This window comes from Sminthopsis crassicaudata, chromosome 2 (assembly GCF_048593235.1).
Source record: "Sminthopsis crassicaudata isolate SCR6 chromosome 2, ASM4859323v1, whole genome shotgun sequence".
Lineage (NCBI taxonomy): Eukaryota > Metazoa > Chordata > Mammalia > Dasyuromorphia > Dasyuridae > Sminthopsis > Sminthopsis crassicaudata.
In genome coordinates this window covers 153,305,699-153,318,177 of record NC_133618.1, presented here as the reverse complement: position 1 = coordinate 153,318,177, position 12,479 = coordinate 153,305,699, and the positions used below count along the sequence as shown (strand labels likewise).

The following is a 12,479-nucleotide window of genomic DNA, read 5'->3' as shown; positions in this document are numbered from 1 at the left end:
TATAGTCCTTTTAAAAATCATGATATTGCAAAATTGATTTCTATTAATTTCCTGTGCTCATTAATATGGCTAGAAAGTGATTTGAATGATTAATAATAATGAACATTTGAATGATTTCTATGTTGTTATTGTTGGTTTTTTTTTGTTTTGTTTTGTTTTGTTTTTTTAATACAACTCCCCTTAGCTTTGTTTCTCATCTCAGTGTTTTTTGCCCCTAGGAAAATGGGAGCCATTAGACAAATGTGACCTGCATTTTCAAGATACCAGCATATAATACTGCAGGGGAAGCAAAAACAATATGGATGGCTTAATTGAACAGAACAGTGTATTAATGCACAGTAAAATCAGTGAAGCTGGAAAAAGGAACGGCTTAATTAATACCAGAAACTTGATGGCAGAGAATAGAGATGGCCTGGTATCTGTTTATCCAACACCCCAGTATCAGAGTCATATAGTGGGGAATATCTCATCCCAGAGCTGCCTAGACAACAGCAGGAATGATCCAGTGCAGCAGTTACTGGATCCCAATACACTTCAACAGACTGTGGAGTCTCACTATCGCCCCAATATCATACTGTACTCAGAGAATGTCCTGCGTTCCTGGGGGGAGAGTGGCAGCTCAGACTGCTGTGAGACCACATTTATTGAAGACCGCTCACCTACCAAAGATAGTCTGGAGTATCCTGATGGTAAATTCATCGACCTTTCCTCAGATGACATCAAAATCCATACTCTCTCCTATGATGTGGAAGAAGAAGAGGAGTTCCAGGAACTAGAGGTCAGATGATTTGTTTCTAAATGTTTAAATTTGTTTTTAATCTACCTTTAGGAAGATTGGGTTAATATTAGGATGATTATAAGGCCATAATCATAAAAAAATAATGAACATAGGTAATAAAATGGGATCAGAGGTAGTTTTTTTTTTTCTTCTCAATCATATCCTTTTGAAAAGAATCACATTTTACATCAATAGTCTTTGAAGTACCAGAAACACATCTGTGTGGACACCAATTTTAGTAAATTTCTGGAAAGACCATTATATTTTCAATATAGTAGAGATCACAGTATATTTTATTGTCTTATCTAGTGCACTTATGGTTGGTAAAACCTGGATTTGAATCCCATCTCAGATATTAATAGGTGTGAGAAACTAAGAAAATCATTTAAAATTTCTTAATCTATAAAATGGGGGTAAGTAATAGTATCAATATCAAAAGAATAATGCAAAAGATAAATGAGATACTATATCTAAAGAACTTTATACATGTTACTACTATATGGGCCAATTATCAATGCCATTATTATAAATTGTATTAATTACATAAGGACTAACTATAAGTATTTTTTTCTATATCAAACTAGATTTACATGCTCATTTATTGAGAAACCTAACAAGTTTTGAAGTAGCTATGTTTTCTTTCAAGAAAAAAAGGATTATAGTTATATTCATGTCAAAAGACATTTGTTGGTTACCAAAATTCAAATCAGCACAAACATGGATGCACATGTATGTATTAGTACATATACATATGTAGGTATAGTGATTATCATGTATGAGGCATTGTGGTAAATATTGGAAAAGATAAAAAAAATTATGACCCTGTCCCTTATTGCAAGGAATTCTCAGACTATTTAGGTGAATTCAATCAGCAACATTTATTAAGCATCTATGTGTATAGAACATGTACTTTGCATTGGGGAAATTGACAAAATATTGTTTTCACACAAATAGTTTATACATATATATATATATCAGCGTTTTCAGGCTAGATTTCTTTCTTAAGGACAATGCCTTAAACTCAAATCATTTTGACTAATGTCATCATTCTCTTTGAGAAGGAAGAACAAAAAACAACAATGGGCATTTCCATTTCTTTGCCAACACAAAGAGACCTATTATAAATATTTTAGAATATATAGGTTCCTTTCCTTTTTCCTTAATCATGTTTGAAAATAAAATAGCAAAAGGCTTTCAATGTGAGTAAAATGGCTCCTCATTCTCTATCATCCCTCATATCAAGTCAAATTGCCAAGCCTTGTCCCCTCTACCTCCATATTACCTCTCATAGTCCCGCCTTTCAACCTGCATTCTTCATCTTTTTTATCTTTTGCTTTAATTATCATTAAAGTTCTTTAATAGTCCTCTTGTCTCTAGTCTTTCCCCTGTCTAATTCATCAGCCACACAACTAAAAATTTACTATTTCTAAAGCACAGGGATACTCTACTTACTCTAAAGTTGCATTTTGTTCTCTTTGCCTCTAGAACAACAACAACAACAAAAATAAATAAATAAATAAATAAATAAACAAATAAATAAATAAATAAATAGATAGATAAATAAATAAACTATTCTATTGTTTCATTTTTAAAAACCTTCATAGTCTGACTCCATTCTCCTTTTCCTGGTTTTCTGCACATAGCTCTCTTTCATCTATGCAGTGTTACTTAAAGTAATCCAGTTTAAGTTTCAGTAAAAGGGGTGTCTTTCAATATTTGCAGAGCCCATTTTCCATCCTTGAAATGCTCTCCATTCTTTCCTCTTCCTCATTCAATCCTCACGTTTTAAGCTCAATTTATGTACCTCCTTGATTTCCATTTTTACCTTTTTCAATTTTATGTTCTACAGGAAGCCTTTCCTGATCCTCCCTAATGCTAGAGCATTCCGTCTGATCATTATCTCAGATTTATCCTATGTATATCAAGTTCATTCACAATTATTTGGATATAAATCCCCACAACCTTGAAATAAGGGATTGTATTTTTATTTTCATTATATCCCCAATTTTAACACAGTGCCTTGTCACATTGTAAATAATTTAAAAGGTTTATTAGTGACTATCATATGAGAGTTTTCCTTTTTCTCTAAATTTAATGTGTCTTACTTGAAATAATTAGAACCTACTTTGAAAATATTTTATATATTTTTTCTGTGTACATGCTGTTACCACCATCAACCCCCCCCCCAAGTTACTACTTTTTGAGGGAAGGAGATATTAAAAATGTCTCTCTCCACTATACTGTACAATATCCAGCACATAGTAGGCAATTGATGTTTGTTGAATGAATAAAAAGCTCTGTGAAAAAAGAAGATTCATTAGGAGAATATGTAGACTGTTATGAGGTAACAAATAAAAAAAAAATTAACGATCTGTTAAAAAAAAACTTATTGTAATTATCTAAGCAGGTGACTTGCACTTTGTGGTAGTAGAAGTAATAGGGAAAAGAACATGACTATGTGAGAGATAGGAATTAACAAGATATAAATTGGATATGGTAGATAAAGCAGAGAGGAGGAGATAACCCTAACATTATGAAGATAGAATACTGGGTAAGTGATAATATAAAAAGAAATAGTGAAGTCTGAAGGAAAAGACAATTTTAGTTGGAAATAAATTGGGTTTTATAAATGTTTAGTTTGAGATGTTGCCAGAACATCTAGGCAGAGATTACCTTAAGTGAAGGTATATATCTGGAATATGGGAGTGATATTGGAGGTAGATATATAGATAGAATCATGCAAATAAAGGCAGTAGTTGAATGTTTGATATCATATGAGACTGAGAAAGACTAGAGTTTATAAAGATATAAAAAAGTGAAACCTCAATTAAGTTAACTAAAGATTTATTTAGGAAAAGATTATATATTTAGGCTGAACTTTAAAGAATGTATATTAATTAGAAAGGGAAGCTAGAGAAGAAGGATAATCCAGACCTTAGAAACAGTAAAATCAAAATAATGATCAAGGTAATACAGGTTATATTTGAGGGACAGATTGTAGTTTCCATTGACTAAAGCATAGAATATATGCCAAGAAGCCAGAGGATAAAAAGAGAAAAATAGTGCAAATGCAGAATTATAAACCACAAAAGCAAGATTCATAGCTAACATTTTATATGGGGCATTAAGATTTATAATGCATTTTGCATATTTAAACGTATTAATACAAATAATCTTCCATGGAAAGCTGCTCTTATTTCCTTTTCACAGGTGAAAAACTGAGGCTTAAAAAGATTAAATGACTTGCCTAGGGTCAAAAGACTAGGGAGTGTCTAAAGCAGCAGTCAACTTTAAGGGGGTACAAAGACATTGAAAATCCCATGTGGAAGATAAGGAAGAACTTGTCGAAGGAGGCAGAGAAATTAGAGAGAAACTAGTTGCAAAAAGAAGAGTGATAAAAGGAATAAAGGGAGTAAAGAGAGGAAAAAAAGACAAATTGCAATGATTGAGAATGAACTAATTTGTTATGAAGTAGTTGTCAGCTTTTATTTTTAAAGTATGTTGCAAAATACATGAATAAATCTTGTATTAATTTCATATATCACTGATGTAGTCTACAAGCTCAATTCTCTTTTATACTATCTGTCATGAAAGCTGCAAATTATTTTTTAAAGGTAAACTAAATGTCACAATAACCAATAATTGGCTTCCAAACAGTGGCTAATTTGCAGAGTCAGAAAGTATCCTTCCCTTTGACAATGTTCCAAATTGGAAGCTGCAAAAGATTTTTTAAAATATAATAATTAGACTGTAATCTCCCACTCAAAACAACTAACTTCCAATTTTTTTCAACAAGCATTAGCTTATATTTCAGTAAGAATATTGGGTTTCTAGGTCTCATATATTTGCTCTCACTTTTAAATTTATAATACTTGCCCCTGTAGACTTTCATGTCAATCCTTATATGAACATCTTTCAACATAAATTTCCACTGAATTGCCTTCTTTAAAAAATTACTATATCTATATATCTTTAAAAATTTTTATAACTGAGAGATAATAAAGATCATGTATTGCAATTTGGTTTAGTAGTTATGCTGATTAAAAAAACTGAGGAATATATTCATTCTGTCTTTTACTTTTCTCTGGATTTATCAGTTTTGCTATTTATTACCTGTATAATCTTGGACAACTCAGGATTTCAAGGTAATCATTTATGAAATGAAGGAATGAAAATTTTAATAACATTTTCCCAACTACATGTCAAGATGATTTTTAGCTTTCATTTTTGTAAGATTTTGAATTCCAATTTTTTCTCCCTTCCTCTCTCCCCTCCCCTCTTCCTAAAATGGCAGGCAATTTGATATATATTATATAATGTGCTGTAATATGAAATTTATTTTCATATTAATTACATATGTGAAAAAAGAAACAGAGCAAAATGAAAAACAAGTTTTAAAAACTGTTTTTACATGTAATTGGAGAAAATATAATTCAAAATAAATAAAACACAGCACATAATTCCTCTACTTTCTTCACTCTCCTTATATTCTTTAATCTGATTCAGTTACTTGTCAGCCTACTTACACTTGACTTGATATTAGTTATCTATTTAAAATATACCATAAACAGGACTCAAAGGTATAGTTTCATGTCATAAAACTATAGAGAATCAATTAGTTGTAGAAAGGAATTATTGCTTTCTATATCAGTGGTGCTAGTTATTTGGTATGTTAAGGCAAAAATGAAATCATCCCTGCCTCCAGGAACCTTACATTCTACTAGAGAAGATAAAATGTGCATATATAAGGGAATATAAAACATATACAGGTTGGAAAATGAGGTTGGGTAGGGAGGGAGTCATGAAGAATGATTATTACAGAATAAAGGTAGTTAACAAACTAATCATTACTGAAAAAGATTCTACTTGATAATAACATCTATAGATGGTTAGCCAAACAATAATAACTAAAAATTTATTGGTTTTCCAAGTAATCTTTTCAAGAAGACTATTGAAAGTTCTTATTCATAACCAAAATCAGCATTTTCCACATACCAGTGAAGAATTTGAGTCTTTTCTCTATAATTTATATGAAAAGGGCATTTTAAATATTCTGAAGTGTACAGATTATTCTTGATTATCCTTAGTAGTTTATCAAAAAAATTGTAGAAACAGTAAACTTTTGTCTGAATATTGCCATCCAGGATAACTTTGGTGGTTTTTACCTTCTTCCATAAATACAGAAAAAGGAGATTGATAGTTGGGAACATATCGAATATATTAAAGAACTGTTATAGGGAACTCCTAAGAAAAAGAATTCATTTTCCCAAAGAACATTAGCATCTCTGTGATTTAGTCAGCTACCTAGGGAATGAAAGGGATTAAGTGACTTGTCCAGAGTAACATATTGATTATTTGTCATAAGGCAGAACTCAAATCCTGCTCTTTCTTGTCTCAAGGCTAGTTCTCTATTAACTATGACATAAGGGACTACTATAAAAGTGGTTATTTTTTTTTCTTCTTGAAAGAATGAGAGAGCAAAAGGAATTATAACACATATTCTTATACTTTTTAATATTATCTGATTTAATATGGTAGAGAACTATGCCCTAAAAGTTATGACCAAAATAGATTGCACTAATAAATAAACTTAAATTTGAGTTTGGAGTTCATTAAGAGTTCTAATACTTCTTGTTTTGTGCCTTTTAATTCCAGCTTTTGTTACTGTCTTTCATTATTAATACATAATAAATATTTTATTAATTAATAGCAATGCTGTTAATAACAATAAAAATAATAAATAATCCTTAATAATTATATTCTTATATTATTTTCTTTTCTAGGTCCTTGAGGTGAGGCACTATCTTATTTGAACTCTGTATCCCTGGTGCCTTGCAAATAGTAGGTGCTTGATCCTTTCTTTTATTTGGATGAATGGAGTCAATGTAGGTGCAACTGTCAGAAAACAATAATAATCCTCAATGTTTGGGCTGTTCTTTACATTCCTCAAAGAACAAAAATGCATGACCACATATGATTCTCACAGCAATGTTGTGAGGGATATACTATTACCATGCTCATTGTATAAATGAGAATACAAGATCAGAAAACATAAGTGATTCATTCAATATCTCATACTAACTAGCAGAATCAGTGTCAGGACCCAAGTTTTCTGAGTTTTAAATGTAGTTTTCTTTCAATTGTACCACATAATGTTCCTTTTAGTATTCATATGGTATTTCTAATTATGTCAGTAAACATTTGTCAAATACTTATTATGTACCATTCTGTGCTGGGTACTAGGGATATAAGACAAAAATGAAACATTCCCTGCCTCAGGAAACTTACATTCTTGTGAGAGAGACATGTGTGTGGGTATATATATATATATATATATATATATATATATATATATATATATATATATATATATATATACATATATATATTCATAAACATGCATATATGTGTGTATGTATATGTATAAGCTTACAACATATGTAAATATAAATATAAATATAAGATGGTTGGACAAGACAGATACACTAAATAGGAATCAAGAGTTGCCTTTCATAGGAAATTATATTTGAGCTGTCTCTCTCAAGAAAATATGAGTAATGGGGCTGAACTTTCTTAATGGTTGATTGCTAGTAAGTATCCAAAACAGGAACTGAACCCATCATATTGGTTATATTCATTAAACTATGGGGACCTATATATCAAAAGCCATTTTTTCTTTATTTGCTTATAACTTAAAACTTTTCTTAAATCTCCAACCAAGCAGAATTTTATGGTAGTATTTTACCTAGAAATGACAATTGAGCAGCACTCATATGAGAATAGGATAGCACAACAGCAGATAATTTCATATTGAATTCCCTATTCATAAGTTTCAACATGAACAATCTGGGTCTATTAAACTAGTGTGAAATTTTACCAAGAAGAAAAAAAGTTCTTTACATTTTCATATATTAGCCTGTCTGTGTTGAATTAGTCTTGAATTAGAGACACTACAAGCAAAGACTAATTATCCAGCCTTCAGTGTCTTGTCAGACTCTTGTAATATAGTGGAAAATATTTTAAAGCACTGTTTTATAAAATAATAATAGTTATAAAATAGTTATAGTTAAAATGATAGTTACAAACATTTCCATAAGACTTTGCTTAAATGATCACTTTTTATCCTTATGATAAATTGTGTTTTGCATTTTATAGATGAAGTAATTTTCCTAAGTGAAAGGAAAAATGGAGAATGGTAAAAATGCTAAATTTCGTTCAACTTATTGGTCTTCTATTTAATGTCAACATGACTTTATGCAAGTCAATTAAACTCTCAGGGCTTCCATTTCTTCATTTATCTAAAAATATTGAAACAAAATAATGGCTAATCCAGCTCTAAATCTATGATCCTATATACTTTGTTCAAGGCCACACAGCTAGAAAATAGAGCAAAAACTCAAAACTAACTCTGACATTAGTATTTTATCCCATATCATGCTATTTACTTAGTATTCAATTTCTATGAATCTGCAAAGATTTTTGAGTTAATCACATTGGTGCACTATCATTGAGCCTTTGTTTGTCAAAGAAGCATCATGATATATAAGTAAATATCGGTTTTGACCTCAGAATGCCTGCATTCAAATCATGGTACTAGCATTTAATAATTGTGGGACCTTGAGTATAGATCATTTAATCATTATAAATCTCAGTTCATTTATAAATTGAGGATACTTTCAGTATCCACTTCAGGGTATTTCATTAATAGATAACTTTAGAAGTTAGAAGTAGAAGTAGAAAATCTGTTAAATGAGAGTTTGTGCATGTGTGTATTTATGTATGTATGTGTGTGTGTGTGTGTGTGTGTGTGTGTGTGTGTGTGTACCTGTATTTAATATAGGGAATTCTCAGTGTTGAAAATCTATCTACCAATGCAATCAAATCAACGGGTATTCATTTAACTCTTACTAGTAGATACCAGGCTCTGTGCTAAGAGCAAGGAGAAAAATAAAAACACAACTTGTAATCCTAAACCTCATTACCTCATTCTATTAAGGAAGAGCATTTAAAAACAACTATGTGTATAAAATATATATAACAAGTAAATAGGAGATACTCTAAGAGGGGAAGTCTTTAGCATCTGAGTTACAGATGATGACGAGGAAAGACCCTATTGGAGTAGCTAGGCTTTAAACTAAATCTTGAAGAAACTCAGATGAATGTATGAAAACAATGGAGAAGGGTAAGAGTATTCCAGGTATTCCAGGCATCCAGTGCAAAGTCACAAAAATATCAGATGGAAGGATGAATTCAAAGACTAGCAAGAGGTCCAAAGGAAACAGATTTTGTGAAGAGCTGTAAATTCCTAAGAGAGGCATTATACTTGCTCCTAGATGATAGTAGGAATCAGTGAAGTTTATTTAGTAAAATCAAGAGATTGAAAAGGACAGAAACTTTAAGTAAACCAACCTATTAAGAGGTTATTGCAGTAGATCAGATGAGTGGTGGTGAGGATATGAATTAGGATACAGACTGTATCAAATGAGAGTGATTGAGAAAAAAAATTAAAAAAATTAGTAATCCAAGACATAGGAAGATTATGAAAGGAAAACCAATAAAGTAGAAAAAGAAATCCAGAAAATTGTTTTGGTTTTTTATTCTCAAAATGCATAGCTTTCAACATTCACTCTAACAAAACCAAGTGTTCCAAATTTTTCTCCTTTCCTTTCCCCCTTCTCCCCTAGAAAACAAGTAATCTAATATATGTCAAACACATACAGTTCTTCTATTCATCTTTTTACAATTATCATTCTAAACAAGAAAAAGCAGATCAAAAAGCTGAAAAATGAGAAAAAGAAAACCAAAAATCAAGCAAACAACAAAAATGAAAAAAAAAAAAAAAAAAAAAAAAAAAAACTACATTGTGATCCAGATTCAGTTCCAACAGTTTTCTCTTTGGCTGCAAATGGCTCTCTATATCACAAGTATTTTGGATTTGGCCTGATCACCTCATGATTTAAAGGAGCCATGTCCACAGTTGCACATAACATAATCTTGAAGTTGCTGTGCATAATAATCTTGGTTCTACTCACTTCATTTAGCATCAGTTCATACAAATCTCTCCAGCTCTTTCTGAAATTATCCTGCTGATCATTTTTTATAGAACAATAATATTCCATAACAGCCATATACTTATTCAGCTGTTCTCTAACTGATGAGCATCCACTCAATTTCTAGTTCCTTGCCACTACAAAAAGGGCTGCCACAAACATTTGAGCACATGGGAGTCTTTTTCCATTTTTTTAATGCTCCCTTTGGAATAGAGAGACACTGCTTATACACAGTTTAATCACCCTTTGGGCATAGTTCTATATAACTTTCCAGAATGGTTGGATCAGTTCACAACTCCACCAACAATACATTAATGTCCCAGTTTTCCTGTATCCTTTCCTAGATTTATCAGTCTTTTCCTGACTTCTTAGACAATCTGAGAGGGATGCAGTGATACCTCAGAGTTATCTTAATTTGCATTTCTCTGATCAGTAATGATTTAAAGGATTTTTTTCATATAACTAGAAATAGTTTTAATTTCTTCATCTGAAACTTGTCTTTTCACATTCTTTAATCATTTATCAATTGGAGAATGGCTTGCATTCTTATAAACTAATGTCAATTCTCTATATATTTTAGAAATGAGACCTTTATCAGAAACTTTGGATGTAATTTTTTTCCCCAGTTTTTTGCTTCCCTTCTAATGTCTGCATTGGTTTTGTTTGTAATTTTTTTAACTTAATGTAATCAAAATTATTTATTTTGCATTTCATAATATATTATAATTCTTCTTTGGCCACAAATTCCTTCCTTATCCATAGATCTAAGAAGTAGACTATTTTTTGTTCTTCTAATTTGCTTGTAGTATCACTCTTTGTGTCTAAATCATAAACCCATTTTGACCTCATCTTGGTATAGAGTGTTAAGTATCAGTCAATGTCTAGTGTTTGTAATACTATTTTCCAATTTCCCCAGCAATTTTTGTCAAATAGTGAGTACTTATCCCAGAAGCTGGGGTCTTTGGGTTTGTCAGACACTAGATGACTACAGTCATTGGGTATTCTGGTGAACCTAACTTATTCCATTGTTCAACATCTCTATTTCTTATCCAATACCAAATGGTCTTGATGAGTGCTGCTTTATAATATGGTTTTAAACCTGGTACAGCGAGGCCACCTTTATTTGGATTTTTTCATTAATTCCCTTAACATTCTTATGTTTTGTGCTTTTAGATTAACTGTTTTTCTCTAGCTCTGTAAAGTTTGGCAGTTTGATTGATATGGCATTGAAAAAGTAGATTAATGTAGATAGAATTGTTATTTTTATTGTATTAGGTCAGTATACCATGAACACTTGATATTCTTTCAGTTGATTAGATATTACTTTATTTGTGTGGAAAGTGCTTTGTAATAGCGTTCATATAGCTCCTGACTTTGTCTTAGCAGGTAAACTCTCAAATATTTTATATTACTTACAGTTATTTTAAATGGAATTTCTCTTTGCATGTCTTGCTGCTGGACTTTGTTGACAACATATGAAAATATTAATGATTTATGTGAATTTATTCTGTATCTTGAAACTTTGCTAGAGTTTTTGTTTCTAGTAGTTTTTTTTTTTTTTTAGTTTATTCTCTAGGATTCTCTAAGTGTACTATTAAATCATCTGCAAAGAATAATAATTGGATTTCCTCATTACCTACTTAAGTTCCTTTAATTTATTTTTCTTCTCTTATTGCTGAAGCTAACATTTTAATAGAATATTGAATAGTAATGATGCTAGTGGGCAACCTTGTTTCACTCCTAATCTGAATGGAAATGGTTCAAGTTTATCCGCATTACAAATGATGTTTGTTGATGGTTTCAAATAGATGCTACTGATCATTTTAGGGAAAATTCCATTTGTTCATATGTTCTCTCTCTCTCACTCTCTCTCTCGAGCTCTCTCTCTTTTCTCTCCTTTCTCGCTCCCTCTCTTTCTCTCTTATTTTAATAGGAATGGGTGTTAAATTTTGTCAAATGTTTTCCTGAATTTATTGAGATAATCAAATGATTTCTGTTTATTTTGTTATTGATATAGTCAAACATGCTAATTGTTTTTCTAATATTGCATTCCTGGTATAAATCCTACTTGGACATGTCATGTTAACCTGGTGATAACTTCTTGTAATCTCTTTGCTAATATTTTATTTAAGATTTTTGCATTTATATTTATTAGGGAAATTGATCTATAATTTTTTTTTCTATTTTGACCTTACCTGGTTTAGGTATCAGTGCCACATTTGTGTCATAAAAAAAAAAAAAAAAAATTTGGTAGAACTCTCCCCCCCTTTTTTTTTTTTCCAAATCGCTTGCATAATATTGGAATTAGTTGTTCTTTAAATTTTTGATAGAACTCACTTGTAAATCTATCTGGCTCAGGAGATTTTTTGTTAGGGAATCAATTAATAAATTATTCAATATATTTTTTCTAAAATGAAACTTTTTAAGTTGTTTATTTCCTCCTCTGTTAATTTAGGCAATCTATATTTTTGTTAAGTATTCACCCATTCATTTAGATTACCTAATTTATTAATATGCAGTTGATCAAAATAGCTACTAATTATTGCTCTAATTTCCTCTTTTTTGGAGGAAAGTTTAACATTTTCATTTTAGTTTTCTTCTTTCCTTTTTCTAATCAAATTATCTAAAGGTTTGTTTTGTTTTGTTTTGTT

At 30.7% G+C, this 12,479-nt stretch overlaps 1 protein-coding gene across 3 annotated transcripts in view; it reads left to right on the top strand.

The window, feature by feature from the left end:
* SYNDIG1 (synapse differentiation inducing 1) overlaps positions 1-12,479 on the top strand; it is a 269,131-nt gene that overhangs the window by 103,346 nt on the left and 153,306 nt on the right. For all 3 annotated transcript variants that reach the window (XM_074287713.1, XM_074287714.1, XM_074287715.1), the window contains exon 2: positions 219-778. In XM_074287713.1, the coding sequence (XP_074143814.1) occupies positions 299-778 (480 nt within the window). In that variant the 5' untranslated portion in view covers positions 219-298. The remainder of the gene's footprint in view (positions 1-218; positions 779-12,479) is intronic.